Below are 19,221 nucleotides of genomic sequence, written 5' to 3' on the forward strand. Positions count from 1 at the left end.
TATTTTGTTACTCAGGGTAACAACGCTAGGAAAGCACTTCAGAAACCAAGTTGAAGGTTCTGCACCTTGCTGGAAAGGGCTGAATTTTGCCAGTCTCTTTTTTGATACTACAAGCTTGTCTGCACCAAGTTATTACATTACCATCTAGAATATATAGCCTTTAATTTAGTTGGCAAATATATATTCTCCTAGGTATACCAGAATATTTTAAGAATCATGATCACACATTCACATAGTCAGGCCTAGTCATGATTGCAAACACTGAAGCTATTACAGACTCTCACTTTCTCAGAGTATCAAAGTATCCCTGGACAGATATTCAATACTGATCAGATAATACAGAGATTATAATTTACAGACAAAACAGAACTGGTATAACTTGTTTATTGTACTGTGAGCATCAGTATATATTAGAGACAAAGAAAACATGACTTCCAGGACAAAGAAAAAAAACCTGGAGATTTAAAATTTGCCCAATATCAATCATGGAGAAACTATAAATTATCTGCTGGAATGCTTTCAGCTCAAAAGCCTGGCTTCTACAATTACAGAACACTGAAGAATATAAGATGTTCTGGATCCCAAAAGCCACATACCTACTGTTAAACTGTAAAAGACCTGAAAAGACATTAGGTAAAATTTATAAACTTGTCTTCTTCTGAGACAGATTGATCTTATCTCCAAGGCTCAGGGCCATTCCCTGTAAGGAAAAGGAAAACAACAATCATGACACAAATACTTCACTTGAAAAGAACTTTATCTCATCTATATTAAAATGCAAGTTCCATGTATAGAAATCTATTAAATCAGTGGCATGGAAATTTCTAGCTGCTCACTTCTTTGTACATTTTGTAGTTATTTCGTAGTTATTGAGACAATGAAACTTAACTGAGCTGGCAACTGTTACATGTGTTATCAACATGAAAAGCAGAAGAATAAAACCTATTTTAACCTTTTGACCTCCCACCAACTGAAAGAGGACTACCAGGGGAGAAATTACAACTGCCTGTCCAGTTACTGAAATTCAACTGTTGAAAGTCCCAGTGCTGATACCAGCACACTCAGTGCACCACAGCTATGGAAAATTCTTTAATCACAGAGCCAGATTAATATTGCACAAAAACTGAAGAATCATCAAAAGAAACTGCATGAATAAATCCACATATTCAATAGCATAATGATTTCAAGATGAAACCATGCTGGTATATGTAACTGAATGCAGTCTTATGAAATGGCACTGTGACATATCAGAAACTAATTTAAACCAGACCAAAATCTTTGTAGTGACATAAACGAAATGTTTTCTTTGAATATGAAAATTCTCAGGTACTCCTTTATTATACACTGCTTAAAATCATTTTATTTTACACTAGTGTTTTTGCTTTATTTATCCCAGATCCCAGTCTTTTTTTTAGTTGGGAGGTAGGAACTCTAAAATTCGAAGCAGACACATATATCTACAGAAAAGCTCCTACTAAAAACCCTGGGATTTGGTTTTGTTGTTTTTAAAGAGAATCAGTGAATAGCAATTACATGCATAAAATTTATTTTTTGTGTGACACTGAAATGTTCAATTTGGTAGGAAAAACATCACGTAACCCTGGGGAATACTTGCTCTTTATTTAGAAGCACATAAAATACAACACGCTATTGCAGCACTATGGACCAAATTGGGAAATCTTGGCACAAAGGCCTATTTTATGGTAACACACCAGGAGAAAAGAGAGTCAAAAATCTGCAGGTGTTTAGGAGTGCTTGGTCCATTGCCCTAAAAGGGTGAGGATGGCAAGCCCCATTACCTGACTCTTGGCCCGGATGCGTATGTGGCCCGTGACAGGCGCCTCCGGCCCCAGGTGAATCGGCTTCTCAATGCTCACGTTGGCCAGGGCGTCCTCCCCGAAGATGGAACGGGCGTAAAGATTGGCTGCCATGAAGCCACAATAGCCTGAAAGGGCCTATGGAAAGCACATGGGAACACTTAAAAGACCAAAATCCTCTGAACACACTTTAGTTCACCCTAAGTTTGCTAGGCAGTTATCAATGTATCATGTTTATACTTCTTTCTTCAGGTGCAATGTTTTGTAACACATGGGAATCATGCACTGGGAAACTGGTGGCCTTTTTCTAGAATTCCTATTGGGAATTATGCAGTCTATAGAATTCATCAAGACAAGGCAGGAGGGCATTTTATGGTTTGTTTTAACCAACAGCAAGATGGCACAGAAGCTAAATAGCTACTATACTTAATTTGGTTACTATATATGTAATAGGCAATAGCTATCATAGATGCTCTGCCTTAACAGCAAGTAGCTATTCTATGTATTTATTTTGCTTTACAACAAGAAGGCTAAACTGGCAAAAGAAAGGTAAGTTTTGTCAGAGAGGAAGAAATATGAAGCTACCAGAAAACCCCTTTATGTGAACAGATGGTCCCATCAAGTCTGTGCTACAGCTTAGCTGCTATGAATCAAAATGGACATTCTGATTTTCCACCTTAAGACAGCAGACAATTTTGGGAACGTTTATCTGCTTTTATTCATTTCAAAGCAAAAGCTTTGAGGTATATGTACTATTTCATTTTGTAAGCAGGCATTTCTAAAAATATTAACAACAAATGTTGAACAAATTAAATAATAAAGCACAGGAACTAAAAAAGTTATCTAAAACTCTCCAAGAAATAACTCACCTTCTCTGGAGTCAGGCATTTCATATTGGTTGACTTCAGTATGTGCTGTAAGTATTCATTTAAATCAATGATATTTGTATTCACTGTTACCTTCAAGAAGGAAAGAAAAAGGCAATTACTTTAACTAGCACCTCAGGTATTTATGAAATCTCTTCTTCAGGGCTCTATAAAGGAGATCACTTCCACATTCCTCCTTGAGGAACAGCACATTCAGTAATCTGCATGCACTTCCCACTATGTGGTGGCATCACAGGAAGTCTTCCCTCCTGCCCTCCACTTGTTAAGATGGAGAATTTCAAGCTATTACCATGGTTTCTAAAATCTATTGGGTGAACATGATACTCTGTTGAACATACAGACTCTCTACAGCAAACAGTGGACTCCTTGTCTGAATACAGTTTACACATTGCCGGAACAAGAAAAAGCAACACCTAGTCCAAAGTTCGCTTTTAACCAGGGCTAAAGATTCCTTTCATCCTCCCCTTCTAGCAACAAAGCTCTCTGGGCTGCCTTGGCTTTGTTTTTTAAATTGTTTTTTAACATCTCTCTTAGGAGGAGTTTACAAATTACTAAGGCTTCAAATATCATCTATTACAATATATTGTGCACAAGTTTGCCCTGAGACATTTAAACCTAGTCTCAAGTGAGCACACCTATGTACCACAGAAGGCTACAGTTCATCCCACTCTGGTTTAATGTTTCTAGTCCCTTCCTTTATGGTATCATCTCCCTTAAACCCTTTTTTTTAGGTTAGGGCACCCTCAGTTACTATGAAGTAACTACTGTCTTGCTGGTCTTATACAGCACCCAGAACTTTATGCTACAGCTGATCTACAAAGTAGCAAAGTAAAAGAAAGATGTTCCTGTCCCCCTGGCAGGAGACTAAAGGACCTTCTAAACAAGTCCTTTAGAAGGTCCCTTGCAACCCACAAGACAATGTGACTAGAACTGGAGAGGCTGAGCAGCATGAGTAATTGTACAGCCTCAGCACAAACTTACACTTGTTGCCATCTCACCTTTGAGCCAAAACACACAGCAATCACCAGTCAGCTTGGACAGCTTCCATACAGGAGGTAAAGCTCAATGCACACAACCTCTTTTGCAAGCCAAAACCCCAGTTACTGCATTGCTAAGCTTGTGAAACTGATAAGATAGCTATAAGAGAATAAGCTATTTGAGGCAAATATCCAATGAGGATGTTGAATGAGGTTCATGTGGAAATAGATAATGCTGCTGTAGAACAAGAGACAGAATTGTATCTCATCAACAAGGTAACATAGAAAAAACCCCAAAAACTAACTTTGTTTTCCCATTCAAATTCTGCCCACATCTGTCTGAACTCAGCATCTGTACAGGAAGCAGGCTGGATGTAATCCATGATGTCAATGTGAATATCACTGAGAACCACACAGTTTCTGTCGCTGGCTGCTCCAGAGACATCGTACACTGCAAGAGAACACACAAAAGCATTTCTGAATGTTCCAAAAAGTCAATTTGCACCTTAATAAGGGTGCTGAGCTACCATCTGCCAGTTAACAACAGTCAACCCTAGCTCAATCTCATGCTGACAATCATCCTAAAGGTAGCACATTCTCTGATGGTTTTAAATAACAGTGATACAGATTTTTTTTAAATCATCACAAAATATTCTTACATTGTAATTTAATTTCTTCTTTCAATATGAAGGGCTTTATTTATTTTTGAGCTCATTAAGCAGTTACAAATGCAATGCATTCGTGCTAATTTTGCCCACTGAAATTGTTTACTTACCAACATTACCAAAAATTATTCCATTTTCTGTAGAAGCGACTTTGACATTAGCTTTAATGTTTGCAAAATCATGTGGAGCAAGTGTCAGAGGAGATGGTTTTTCCACAAGTTTCAAGTCACCTATGTAAAGAAATTGGGAGATGAAATCAGGGAATGCTAGCAGCATACAATGAGCCAAGCTACTGAACAACAGCTTTGTATTTTATTGTCATTCAATTTTTGCATCTATAGACCTGCACAAACACCACCATAAAGATATCAATTGACTTGGAATTTGTTTTTTTTTACTAGTTTCATAATTGCAAGATAAATTACATTATATACAAATTTCAGTTAAAATATTGTTGTGTTCACCCAAACCCCACTGAAAACAAATACAGATACTGAATTAAATGAACTTTTGATGGAGTTTAGTAATCATTTTTAACAAGGAAATGGTTAATTCTACCTTGTATTTTAACCACTGACATCATCATAAGGCCTAGCCCTATAGTGAAGTGCCTCAAATCCAAAGTACAATGTCCAGCAGTACAGGCACCAAGCTATTTACAAAAAGGTCAAAATATCCCCCTGATTCTGCATATAATTGCTCCAAGGAAACACTAAGCGGTGCATTTTTACTAATCCTTCAGCAAGCAATTGGAAAGACTCTTTAGTTCCATTAAACTGCAACTTGAGAACACAGCATGAACAGCATGAGCTCCACACATGGGAGTGATGCCTCAAGTCAGCTTTAGCAGTACATCAGCTGGGAAATACAGAATTCCACTTTACTGAGCTGACAAATAAAAAATACAACCCATTAAATAATGCATCCCTTTGATTTATTTCCACCCTCAGTCTAATCAAAAGATTTTGTAAATCTTAGGAGAAAGGTTATGCCCCTCCAGTCACGTTTACAATAGTGAAAAGCACACAACATGAGTTCTTCTAGCATATTGTAAATGTATTTCAGCTCCTGACTGCCAAAGCAAAGGACAACTAATAAGAAACTGGTTACTGTTCTTTAATTATCTGCTCCAGTGACTCCTCTAAGAGAAGTTAATGAAGCCTCAGTATTGTCCAAGCAAGACTCTGATACAGCTGTTGGTACAGGGAATGGTTTCAGTTGAGTAAATGCAGTATTTAAGTACTTCAAGCTGAGTGCAAAAACCACCTAGGGTAGACGGCTTTCTGCTCCATACCAGTTGGGATTTTGACCTATTTTTATTTTCCTGTCTATGCACAATGAAAACAAGTACCTCAAAAAAACCTGTCTGTATCTCAGGAAAAAAGGAGAAGGGAAAATGGAGCACTTTTTAGTGATAAAATCTGACTATGGTTTATATCATCAGATTGCACTGTCAGTACATGGAAACTTCCACCAAATATGTAAAACAGTATATTTTTAAAGGTATTCAAAATGGTGACTAACTGGCATCACTTTGTAAGGGTTTCAGGAATTCCTTACAGCAGGGCAATGGCCAATTCCCAAAAGCTCAGAGCTGCTGGGTTAGCAGCATGCAGCCCTCCTTACCCAGCGTGGCCAGCTCCAGGGTGCAGTTCTGCAGGGTGTCACTGGTCTGGTTGACCACGAGCACATCCAGCACGATGTCATACTGATTGACATGGACGTAGGCTTCTGCATACACAGGGTCTGAGAAACCTGTCAGCTGAGTGACCTGTCACACAAGCCAAGGGATTCACCTCCTCAGAAACCAGTTTAAAACACAGAGTCATTCAAACAATGACAAAAAAATAAGAATCGAGCACACTTAAATTGATTATTATTTATTATGGGCCTCTAAAACAAGTTGCCTTCCTTCACGTGTCCCTCTGCATACAAACTATATGTTTATATACACATATAAACCCTCTCCAGATGAAACAGATTTTGAACTAGTAAGTTTCTAAAATATGAACTGTAATGCTATTTATTATTAAGATGATCAGCAGGACAAAGAAATCCTGACTTAAAATTAAAAGGTAATTTTAAACATAAAAAAGAATTTATCCATTCTTTCAAAAACTAATGAATTACTCAAGTGATTTCTTCTCTTTAAACCTCCTCAGCAGGTTCTGCTAATCTACAGAAAAAAAAAGGCATAAAGAGTGAAATAAGGATGCACTGCACTTGGCAATAGGATACAGCAGCCAAAGAAAGGGGATCTTAATAATTTCTGGCATCCTTGCTGCCTTCCCTGTGAACTTTACTGGGATTTCAATGCAGCACACCCTAATTTCTTCTCCACATTCTAGCAGCTCAGCACTAATCAAGTCTCCTTCTTGTTCTTCCTCTCCCCATTTGAGAGGGTAACAACTATAAGCACATGTGCTTTTCTTTTTCTCCTGATCCCAACCAGGATATAACTGGGTCTTCCAATCAAGCAGCATAGTCTGGTTCATCAGTTCCAATCTGCAATTCCCAAAGTGATCCCATGTATATAATTAAAGCACTGATTTCTCACTACCTTATTAAGTTTGGAAGCAAGAGGATCAGCAGCCTCTTTCCTCTGTGTGTTTCCCATTGCTGCAAGAAGGCTAAGCTGGAACTGGTCTTCTTTTGAGCTCATTTCATTTTTAGCAGTAAGCTGCATGAAGGAAATGGGATCATCTGGCTGAATTGTCACATTCCTCTTCTCAGATTCTTTCTGCAGGAAGAGAGTAATTCAAGAATTCACAGTGAATTCCATTCCTTAGCACAGAAAAACAGTCAAATAATGGCTGACCTATACAGAGTCAAATGGTGACATTTCTGGGACCAGCTTGGATGTGAACACCTGTAGAAACTCCAAGTGTTTATGGTTACACTGAAAACAGCTCACCTTCTGGGAAAGTTTCTCCTCTTCTAGCTTGGCTGACAGCATGTGAGAGAGGGACTGCCTGCATTCTTTGTTGAAAATGTCATTCATGAGAGGAGAACATTCTGACAACACTTTCAGACACAACGAAATACGATCCACATCATCATCTGTAATTGGCTTCTTGGGAAGAGAAGACTTTCCCAAGTGGAGAATAGTGGCCATCAGCAGCATTGCTTCAGCATTAAAGGACTGAGAAGGAGCACAAAGAGAATGGAGGAAGGTTATTGCATTTTCCACAGCTTTAAAGAAATGTTGACTTCTAACTAATTTAGGAAAAGGTGCATAATATTCAAACCATAACATCTCTGAACAGATTACTTAGCTTTTTAGTGCTTGCTATCTGAAACCAAGCAGAATGATTTAGAGACTGTCTAGGTAGAATGGCAGGAAAGCAGCAGGTCCTGTTTGTGATCCAAGCTATCATTATTATCCAATCACATAACTGGCACTTCACTTTGGACTTAACCCATTTTGCATCTTTGTAACAGAAAAGAGGCAAAAAGCAGCTCTTCCTTAAATGTGAAAACACAAGACATGACTCACATTTTGTTTCTTCTTTTCCTGAACTAGGGACACATAACGCAAAGCAATCTTGGTTAAAGTTGTAGCAAGAGAAGCTGCAACAAAGAAATCTCCATCCAGCAAGAATCCTCGTAAGGGAGGTCTGCAAAGACAAATAATCCTTAGAAAACTACTTGTGGATGACAATCTTCAGCCTACTTCTCTTGATACTTTAACTTTCATACTGTGCAAGCAAAACAAGTTTGAAACAGCTCACAAGGTCAGGTTTTTTCCTTCTCAAAGTAATTTTCTAGATACAGAGATTTTTACAAGTCACACAATCATTACCATGTACACTAGGGAGAGAGAGGTGCAGGAGTGCAAGATGATATAAAGAGAAGAAAATATTTTAATCTAAAGGCAGTATCTCTGTATCCAACTAAAACTGTGAGAGAACTTTATATGTAAAAAAATCAAATAGAATTCAGGACATCACAATTAATAAAGCACTTATTTGTACAGTAAGCTTTGAATACAAATCCTAAGCAATTGGGCAACTTCCTATTCTATCTAGCTGGGATAATACCTTAAAACAGGAAACTCCCTCAACCACTGAACTCTGTATGACAGATAACACCACTCAAATAAACAAAGATAAAAATTAACCAAGTCATTCCTGGCCAAGCATGAAATCACAAATACCTGTCTTCTTCCTTTTTGGCAGGTCGGGAACTGCTAAGAGCACTTTGTGTTGCATAAGTGCCCATCTCTGTCACTAACTTTTGGGCTGGACCCACAGACACCTCTTCTTCAGGTTTGAGCTCACCAGCTTCTTTCTTGATTTCAGATTCTACTATTGGGATCTAGAAATGAGCAGGAAGCAAATGTTACAATTAAAATAAAAGATATGTTTTTGTTCTGCAGGTTTTAATAAAAATTATCTGCATTACTGAGGTTTTTATAACTAAAAGGTCAGCTACAGTGCATCAGTTTGGGAAGAATTTGAGGAAATAAACAGATATTGGAATACATACAGAAGCTTCCTACACATGCAATAAAGCTCTCATTGATGAATTTATTTTGTCAGAGCAATCTTTCTCTCAGAACAACCCAGACTTAAAGCACTCCTAGGCTACTGGATATAATTAAATCATATCTTAAAGGTGCCATAATTTTCTGAAATAAAGAATTTCCCAACTCTTCTCTTAACAGATATCACTTATGCTCAGCTCAAGTATGCTACTTGAAAAAAATGAGTAATGCATGCCAAACCCTGACTGCTTTTTACTTCAGATTTCCTGTGCACATGCCATTACACATCACAAGTCCCCAATACACTTACATCTTACTTGATCTTTCTAAAACACCTTTTCTTAGAAAACTCACAGCATAATGGCAGGAAAAGCCACAAAGAGCCAGGAAACACAAAAACCCCCAAATATACACACCTCTCCAAGTGATCTGCGAACCTCTGTCATCACACTTTGTATATCCTCCTTTGTGCTGCAATACTCTCCAAGGATCCATAATGCTCCTCGATAAATCCTGAGACAAGAACAGTAACTTAAATCATGCTTTTGTGATATACTCAAACTAGCACCAAGAAAAGTGATTTAAAGTGATTTATTGCATAGTAAAGGCCAGTCTTGACAAATTCAAAAGGACACAACTGACAAAAGCAGTTATCTTTTAAGCCTCAGTAAACTCATGAAAAAGTACATCAAATTAGATATAGTCTCTGCTACATATTTATTACCTGAAACAACACAAAATTAAATTTCATTGTGATCATAATGAAATACTCCACTGCATGTGAATAAAGTCAGCTCTAAATTCTCCATTTAACTGAGACAAACTATTTTTTCCATTATACAGGAGAAAATGAAAAACCAGAACAAGAATGAATATTAGGAGAAGAATAGCAAAGCTTCAGAGGGATTTTTTCTCCACTTAATGAGATTACAATGGAGATGGGATTCAGAGTTTTCTGCCTAGTAGGAGAATGACAGAGTGCTCTTCTGACACAGAGAAGTTTTCGTATGACTTAACCTTTACAGATCCATCGGCAAGAAAAGTTTTTAGAGCCCTGAAAGGTACTTAAATAGCTTTATAGTTTGTAAAGCTCAGTCTATGTTAGATTAGGTTTTCTAATAAATGTACAGTATTTCCAGTTGTCTACAAGTGCAAATTCCTTAGGAATTCTGTTTCAACAAATATATTACTTTATGTTTGACCTTCATCAACAACACTACTTCCTAGAAAGTGGAATTACAATTATCAAGTGCATTATAGAAATTAAAATTGAGTTCATTTCATTTATTTAATGCAACAAACACCCAATTTATCTCTTGCACAAGCAGGCAAGAAGAAAGTTGTACCTAGAAATCCTCTACCTTAAAATATCTAGGCTCAGAGTCACTCTGTGTGGGTAATGTGGATTTTGGTACATATTTAATGACAATATACATTTAATGCAAGTGAGCCACAGGTGCTCCCAAGTCTGTTTGATATCATATTCTGGACTCACTTGACAGATTTAATAGCATGAAAGACTTCAAGCATCTTCTCAACAATAAGAGGTCTGAGGTTTTCAAATCTCTGGATCGCTTCCCGCACAAACTCCAGGACATCGGCGGCTGCCGCTTCGTTGTTGTCACTAAGGAACTCCATCAGCTGCCATGGAAGATTGAACATCAGCACAAACAGCAGCACTGAGAAGTTTGTACAATAACACTTCCCTTCTGTGTTCAGAAAAATAAAACTCCTTATGTATCTCCAGTGAAAAAAACTGAAATCAAACAACCTTAAGTAAGTACATTCCAAACAAGTACGAATTATCACATTCCCAAACTGTTTTTCTAGTCATACAAATTATTGCATTTTTAAAGGTCCTCTTCAGCTCATGTTCTTCAAAAATACAGTAATAGTTTCAGAGGACAAATAATTACAGCATCAAAAGTTTTATGTTTCTTTAGGAATTAAAAATAGCATTGGTTCTTGTGAGGCTCATTATGAGGCCACTAGTAGGAACACCTCAGCTTCAGCAATTCTGCATTTGCTGGGTATAGGTGTAAGACATGTAATGAGAATATACTGAAATATTTGCATACCACTGGAATAACATTTGCAGCCATGTCTGGGAAGCGAACACTACAGGAATGCAGTGTCCGAACCAGGAGCTGTCTGTACTTGTCTGTATCTTCATGCTCTGTCACATTATTAGTTTTAATCACTTCCTTCTTCAGAACAATCACAAGCTGCAGAAAAGATCAAATCAAATGTTTTTTAAAAAAAGAGACATTTTTCAAAAGAGAGAAAACAGTGTAATGAATTAAAAGCACATATAATTTACCTCCTCCACATTTCTTGAAGACACAAGATCCAGAGCCAGCTGAAGGGTTTTTTTGCGCACTTCTAGATCTGGGGTGCTCAACACTCTGAGGATGTCCATAACTAGATCCTGAAATAATAACAAAGTAAAGTATTTTGCCATTTTAAATTATTTCCTCTTCATACAATTTTAATTTTCCCTCCTCAATGATTTTCAAAGCCTTTCTGAATACATAATATATGATCTACTGACAAGCAAGCAGCAGGCATTAGAGCACCTCAGGGTTCATTTAATACATTTACACAGAAGTCTCCTACGCAGCTACACCATTAAACCTCACAACCAGGACAGCATTTGTCATTGTTAATTTTTATGCAGACAATAAAAGCAGCCAAGTCATAAACATAGAAGTCCATCCAATATATGTTCAAAAACATACCAACAGGAAATTGAAACTTCAGTTCTTTCCTCCATGCATTGCAAAAAGCTGGGAGATTTGTTGTTATTGAAGGCTTTTCTTTCCTAAGGCTTACAGGAAAAGAGACAGCCCACATACCTGCAGCACTCGCTCGTGGGAGGGATGCTCCTTCAACTCAATCAACCGATCCAAGACAATCAGTTTCACATTATTATCACTTTCTTTAATAATCAAATCTATGTAGCATTGGGCAGCAGCCTAAAATTAAAAGGATCAAAACCAATTTCTTAAGTCATGAAGAGGATAAACTGGAAAATTTCTGAAATTGAGGAAAAGACTCCTATTTTACTATTAAAGCAGCTACTTAGAGTTGTCACAGAAATTAACCTGATAAACAGACTTTAAAAATTTTTGTTCACCATGTTTTAAAAATCACATGAAGGCTCACAATGGCATCAGCTTACAGTACACAGACTTGACTTCAAATTCAAAGACAGATAAAAGATAGGTTATCTGACATGCTTTGGGTCAGCTGTGAAATATGCAACAGGGCATGAAAACCAACTTAAAAGAGTTGGCAGTATTAGCCTACCTAGATTAGGTTTTAATAACAGCTTCTATGTACATTGTAGCTACTTAACAAAAGTGAGTATGCCAAACCAAGAATGCTGGAATTCATACTCCCCCCTGATCTTTGGAAGCTACTATTTACAATGCTCTAAATCTATGCATAACCTATCTTTTAAATTTCCATACAAATTCTAAATTTCCAAGTGATCCTCAACTATCAGCTATAGAAACATAAAACTAAGAACCCCAGGTCAATCAGTAATGAACACTGATTATGCTTCTTCACTGCTTTATGCTTCTACCCTGGTCTGAAATGAGTCATATTCATGAGTAAAAAATTTCATCCAATCTCTGAAATCTTCAGCTGTAGTCTGCTTTGCTAACTAGGCCAAGTAGACCGTAGGTTGGCCCAACAGTCTGCACAGTATTCAAGCTTGTCCCCTACCAAAGAGACATGAAATCCACTAGCTCCAGGTCTGCTCAGTCTTTTATGTGACCAGTTCTAAGAGATATTTTAGGAGAGTGTTTCATATGAGAAGTGTTACTAAAGCCTTCCCTCCCAAGTATCAACATGCAGTACACAGCGTTCACTTCAGTGCACTAGAAGCTACCGAAGAGCTGCAAACATCACTTTCATACCTTGATTGCTGTGGGTGCACTGGAGAGTGTAACCAGAGTACCTGCAGCCTCATACTTCACTGCAGGACTCGAGGACTGCAGCAGGTTGTAGATGCAGCGAATGAAGCGAGCTCTCTCCGATGGATTCGCGTGACAGACCTCAAAAAAGAATGATCCACAGTTGGCACACAAAGAAAAGAGCAATCCTACAGCTCACTGCTCCACTATCTTACAGAGAGGAAAAAATTACCCAAAAGGTGACAACCTTTTCTGGTGACAGGAAGTGTCATTCACAGCTGTAAAAGTCTAATTTCAAAAGCTGTTTTCAACAACTCTGAGTAATGTTACAGAGTCTTAAAATCTCCAATCAAAAGGAAGGGCAGAGCCTCTAACAGCCTCTGTAAGAGATGCCCTGCTCATGCCCATGAAGAGCACTCTGATAATACTGTATCCATCACAGCAAATCTGGTGAGACTTATTGCTCTGCAGAGTGCACACTTGAGCTCTTTATCATTTCAAGAGACAAGTTTTATTCAGCTCTATTAAGCAAGGACATATTCCTGACATGGACAAGAAGCCAGCTAAATTCCTTTCCCAGCAACATTCTATCCCTTTTAAAAAACAGTCTAATATAATTCTGTAAATTAACATGTGCCATCTATTTTAAATGTGCCACAACATTTCCCTTTTACCTTGTAAATTAGTTCAACAATAACCAACTGCAGTATGTCACCAAAGGTCTGTACTTGGTCAATACACGTACTCAAATAATCCAAAGCTCGATCCTACAAAGAAAATAAATTATTTTCTGTTAATCAGAGTTTGCTCACTCAACTGAATTTTAAATAAAAACACATGCTAAAAATCAAAATACAAAACAGCCTTTATGCAATGCTTCAACAATTTAGGAAAACACTGTAGACCTAAAGAGCAAAATAATCCATCCTGCCTACAGAGGGTAAAAAGAGACACAAACTAATGGTAATTAGGCACAAAAAGCAATTGCCTGTAGAACAAGTAATCCAAAACACTTAACCGACACTTCCATTTCTTTCTCATGAAACTACAAAAGCTTTAGAACAGCAGATAATGGAGTGCTTCTCAGTGAGGTTATGCTCACATTTTTCAGCACCTTCACCAAATAGAGTAGTTCTCCTTTAAAACAGAGCACTAAATACCTACATTATCAGTACCAAATATCCCACAAAAGCATTAACACTACCATACATGGGGTTTTTTATGAATACAAGTAGTTTATACTACCAACAAACTACTGGCTAGTTACCCAGCATATTTACAATTATTAAACCAAATGATTTTAAGGGCAGGTATATTACCTGATCTGCATGAATTAGCATCATAAATGCATTTCTTTTGCAGCTTGCATCTTTCTCATTCACCAAGAAATCATGAATCAGTTCAGGAGCATCAGGTATAAGATGCTCAAAGTTCCTTTAGAAGAAAAAAACATAATTAAGAGCTACTGGCACGGAGTAGGCAAACAAAGATAAAAATTCTGAACAGCACATTAGGGAGTGATAAATACTGGAGCTCTCAAGAACTGAAGGCAGTCCAGATGCTGTGTGTGCAGGACTGTGCCTGGTTAGTGTGGTACCTGTAGATGGTGTAGATGGCCAGCACGGCGTTGCGGCGCACGTAGCTGTGCCGGTGCTCCAGGCACGCGCGGATGGCCGGCATCAAGGGCTCCAGCAGCTCGGCTTCCTTCAGCTTGCACAGAAAGCGCAGGGTGGAGCCTCGGATAAACTCATTGGGGTGCTGAAGATCCTAAAAGCAACAGGAAACATATTTCAGATCCCAGACTCTCCAGATGAATGCACTTAGCACCTTCTCCCACACTCAGCTCTCCCATGGTACAAGCTCCCAGCCTCCCCAACGACACCTCACTGTTTTCTCAAGAAATGCTTTCCTAAAGCACTGCTGCCCCACAATATTTAAAAATATGTATTTATGTGCAACAAAACTTACAAAGCCTGTAGGATTTTTTTTTCTGGATTATATTTTCCCAACACATTCCCAAAGTTGAAGCTCCTTAATATCTTTATGAAGGTGTTTTCCAAATATACCACAATAGTTGGTATATGACCCATGGTTTGTCCCAAGATTCCTGGAAGATGGTAACTATGTTACCCCTCACCTTTAACGTTCACTGACAAGGAAACAGAGCACTAAATTTTTGTTAAGTTGTACCAGTAAGAATACAAAACTCCTTGGTAGCAGGTCTGCTGCCTATCTGCAGTTATCCATTTCTGAAGCACTGAGACACAACTGATAGGAAGGAAATGTTGAGCGTAAAAAATGTTTATATTTATTCAGTAACATAAAATGCTACCCTTTCTACAAAGATCCAGCAGAGGAACACAAGCAATGAAATAACCAAGAGGCTACCTTTCTGTATGCATCACACACGAGGATCATTTCCTGCAGGAGCCTGCCATCTGGAGTGGTCTTTGGCACGATCTCCCAAAAGACAAGCAGCAGCTTTTTGATGGTATGGTCTTGGAGAGGCAGCACAAAACGTATGATGGTCATCAGGAGCCCAGGCAGCTTCTCACCATTCAGAATCATAATGATCACCTTCTTCAAGGCCTCTGTCTTCAACTTGACATCTCCTTTTTCTAGAGAAGGAAATGAAGTGAGGAAGGCTGACATGTCACAATTACTTTAACAGGAATATTGATCCTCAGTGTCAGATGAGACAAACTCCTCTGAAGGAGTGAAATACAGCACATCAATAAAATCTATGCCTTTACTTCTATTAAAGGATAAACAGAAAGCAATAGATATTTAAAAATAAGGATGGAATTCATGGAATAATCAGAAGATCTATATATTGGAATTGAAAAAGTTCAAATCCCAAGGCTGTTTAAATGCTTTAATTTGTACTAGGATACTACAATGTGCTCTGGTGTCACACATATATCAGATGCCAACACTGCTGCTTTGGCCAGCACATTCCACAGTGCATTGAACAAGTGACAACAAAATTTGTTGCTTGTTCCAAAAAAATCTGCTCAGATCTGCCTTAGCCCAAGCAGGTATTACTTAAAACACTCAAAAAAAAAAAAAATTCAGATTTTCACAGACTGCGGAGTACACTGAAGCACATAAAATAATATGAAGTTTCTCAAAACACATCAAACAGAGGAACACACATCATCCAGAACCCAACAGAAAATAAACATGAAACTGACTTGGTTTAGCTTACAAAATGTAAACGATACTCTAGGAAAGGCACAATGAGAGAATAATTCAGGTAAGATGGAGTATTCTTCAGTCACTGCCAATACTTGCCTAGGTCATTTTTTAAGCTGATTTCAGAAGGTGGCTCTGAGTCAATGGGAACATTGATTAATGTGTAACACACATTCTCTGCCGCAGTCATGGCTCTTGGTTACAGCAATTCTCTCAAGGGAAGAATTATTTTCACACAAATGTCAGACAACCTAAAACCAGGCAAACAAAACCATCCCAAAGTTAAAAGATTTTATTAACAAACACAAAAGCATTATTATAACTGACTTAATGGCTTGGAGGGATTGCTGGGTTTCTTGAGAAGCTGCATGAAAAAGCTTTCTTGCTTTGCTGTTACCCTAAAATATTCCTGTGAGCACCATAAAGATGAAGAGCATGGCATTTTTCAGAGACAACAAAAAAAACCCCAAAATTTTTCCAATATTTTGGCACAGTCAGGGATAACAGAAGTGTACAGGACACCTGACTGAAGCCAAATGGATGCAGCAGCTTCTCCCTCCTGCAGTCATTCCCTGATCCCAGCTGTATATCCCCACTATCTTCCCTGCACTCCTGTGCCCCTCCAGGTGAATGACCCAAGCTGCAGAATCAGCTGAAAAACTTCACAGAAAAAAAGAAAAAAAAGAAAATATAAAGTTCTGCACTCAAATAACAAGTTGAATAAGTCTATGCAGGAGGCTTTGAAGATGAGCATGAGATCCAAGAGAGCAGAAACCAAGGATAGGAGAGAAGACAATGTGACTGAGAGAGAAGCATTTTACCTGCCAGGGATCATCAGATCAGCTCAACTCTACTGTCTCCACTAGACACTAATGAGGAAACCAAGTATTTTTATGGTGAAAAAGGACAAGAAGGCTAGAGATCTATCAAAGCTGCTGCATGCCTGGCAGCCCAGGTAATGAAATCTGCTATTAGGCTCAATTCTCATTCTCATGTTTGGTTTTTTTTTGTATAATAGATATCTAGGATCAAATCAACCCTTTTGTTGTATCAATCCTCATTCTCATGTTTATTCTTTATATAATAGACATCTAGGATCAAATCAACCTTTTATTCTATTTCTTAAGTAATGAAAAATGCTCAAGCTTGAGCTTGCTTGGCTAATGTTGTGATACCACACTGACAAGCACAGCAAAGAAAACTGTTACTGTTTATTACATGAGCAATTTCGTACTTTCTACAGAAATTGTGTCAAAAATAAATCAGCTTTTATTGATACTAACTGTCTGGAAGTCTGAGACTCCCTTTTCTCATCAAATGGGCACCCAGAGAACCTCACCCTGAACAGGGAGCAGGGAAGTTGTGCTGGGCTGGGCTGCTGTCTCTTTCTCCACACAAGGAAACAACTCACATTATCAGCACCACGACAACAACCCCAAAAAATACTTGCAATAAAAATTTTTAAGGAAACACTCCTCTTTCCATTATGAATTCTGTATTTTAAGGCTTAGATCCCTTGACTTTGTTGCTTACAAGTATCTACATAAACCACTCATTCATGAAATGACTGGATGTAGCACTTAGTGCCATGCTCCAGTTCACAAAGGTGGTGATCAGTCAAAGGTTGGATTTGATGATCTCAGAGGGCTTTCCCAACTGTTTTCCTGCCTCAGCAGCAGCTTTTTTGCTTACATTTCCTATGCTGTTACCCAGAATTCCTGCCTCAAAGCCCTGCAGCCAGCACCTTCACCTACAAGAACAGCTCACACAGACCATAAAGGAAATTCTTGTGAAAGCAGGGCAGGTATCTTTACACGTACAGAGACCTCAGCTGCAGAAATCTCCGAAATCACAGTCAAACATATCTCTGAAGTGTGATGAATGAATGTACTTATGGCTCTGAAAAGCAGCAATGAAAAACAGCTCCCCTAAAACACAGAGCTGGGAGATCTGGCAGGGAGAACCACCACCCAGTTTTCCTCCTTGCAAAGCACAAAGATTTGAAACCAGAGACATTGAGAGCCCACACGGACAGAGACATGGTGCTGCTTTAACTCTCCAGCAGTAATATCTGTCCCCTGTGGTGAGTCACTGAAGGGCTGGGGTCGGAAGGGACTTGAAAGATGAATTCATTCCAAGCTCCTGCCCACTACCAGACTAGCTTGCTCAGAGCCCCATCCACCCTGGCCTCGAACACGTCCATGGATGGAGCACCACAACCAGACCCCACAGGAATCGTAAGTTACGGAGTTTACAGAGCCCAGGAAGACAAAAAGCCACGCCTGCTCGCCACCTCCATCCCCGGGGAGCCTGAGGAACGGGGGCACCTAATGAACCAACAACCTTGAGAATGCACCGCTTTACTGATGCACAGCTACAACACAGAGTGTTCAAAATGTTTGCCAAAAAAACCCCGACAGATTTCCAGCCAGCTGAGGGCTATTTCTCCCATCATGTCCTACTTCCACTCCAAACCCGGGCATTTTAAGCTACGAGGCAAAACTTCCTCAATGTCCGCGTCCGCCTGCCGTTCCCCTGAGCGAACCCCGAGCCCCGCAGCTCTCTCGGCGCCACAAACCCTCCCACAGCCGCCCGCGCCCCGGGGCCCTGCCGGGGCCACCGGCAAGATGCCGGCAGGGCCCTAAGGCCTCGGGCCTTGCGGCGCCCAGCGGAGAAGCGGAGCCCGCCTCCCCCCCCCGGCCCCGCGAGGCGCCGCGGGCCGGCCGTGCGGCTCCGTACTGGGCGGTGGGGTCGGGCCGGTCCCGGTGCGGAGCTGAGCCCGCGGCGCTGCCGCTCCGGCGATGGCTGACGTGGAGCCGCGCCCGCCCCGGCCACATCGCGCGTACGGCGGCCGCGGCGGGACACGCCTCCCGCCAGCGCGAAATGGGCGGCGCCGCCGCGCGGGAAAAGGCGGTGCCAGGAGGGGCTGCGCATGTGACGTCACGGCCCCGCGCGGGGGAACCCGGGACTCTCGGGATGCAGGAAAACAGCAGAAAACAGCGGCGGAAACTAAGATTAAACCCTCCTCCTCCCCGGATGATTAGATAGATTAGATAGATAGATAGATAGATAGATAGATAGATAGATAGATAGATAGATAGATAGATAGATAGATAGATAGATAGATAGATAGCAATTAGATAAATAACAACAACAATAAAACAAAAAGACAGTGAAAGAGGGGTAGGAAATGGCAAAGGGAAAAATAAATAAGAAAACAAATGGGTGAGGAAAAAGGTAATGGGGGAATTAGTAAGGAACTGGAAAATAG

The 19,221-nt window shown here is 39.6% G+C and overlaps 1 protein-coding gene across 1 annotated transcript; it reads right to left on the reverse strand.

Moving 5' to 3' along the window:
- Positions 1-368: 368 nt before the first annotated feature.
- On the reverse strand, positions 369-18,823 carry COPB1 (COPI coat complex subunit beta 1). Its single transcript, XM_050975362.1, has 22 exons — positions 18,690-18,823; positions 16,050-16,201; positions 15,144-15,373; positions 14,353-14,522; positions 14,075-14,189; positions 13,430-13,522; positions 12,759-12,896; positions 11,688-11,807; positions 11,153-11,260; positions 10,911-11,057; positions 10,328-10,473; positions 9,249-9,345; positions 8,503-8,663; positions 7,843-7,963; positions 7,261-7,488; positions 6,907-7,086; positions 5,973-6,117; positions 4,457-4,576; positions 3,987-4,132; positions 2,687-2,776; positions 1,800-1,955; positions 369-700 (listed from the first exon to the last, which is right to left on the reverse strand). Exons 2-22 carry the CDS (start codon positions 16,138-16,140, stop codon positions 641-643), a joined length of 2,862 nt encoding a protein of 953 aa, XP_050831319.1. The 5' UTR covers positions 16,141-16,201; positions 18,690-18,823; the 3' UTR covers positions 369-640.
- Between the last annotated feature and the right edge of the window lie 398 nt (positions 18,824-19,221).

This window comes from Serinus canaria, chromosome 5, assembly GCF_022539315.1.
Source record: "Serinus canaria isolate serCan28SL12 chromosome 5, serCan2020, whole genome shotgun sequence".
Taxonomy (NCBI): domain Eukaryota; kingdom Metazoa; phylum Chordata; class Aves; order Passeriformes; family Fringillidae; genus Serinus; species Serinus canaria.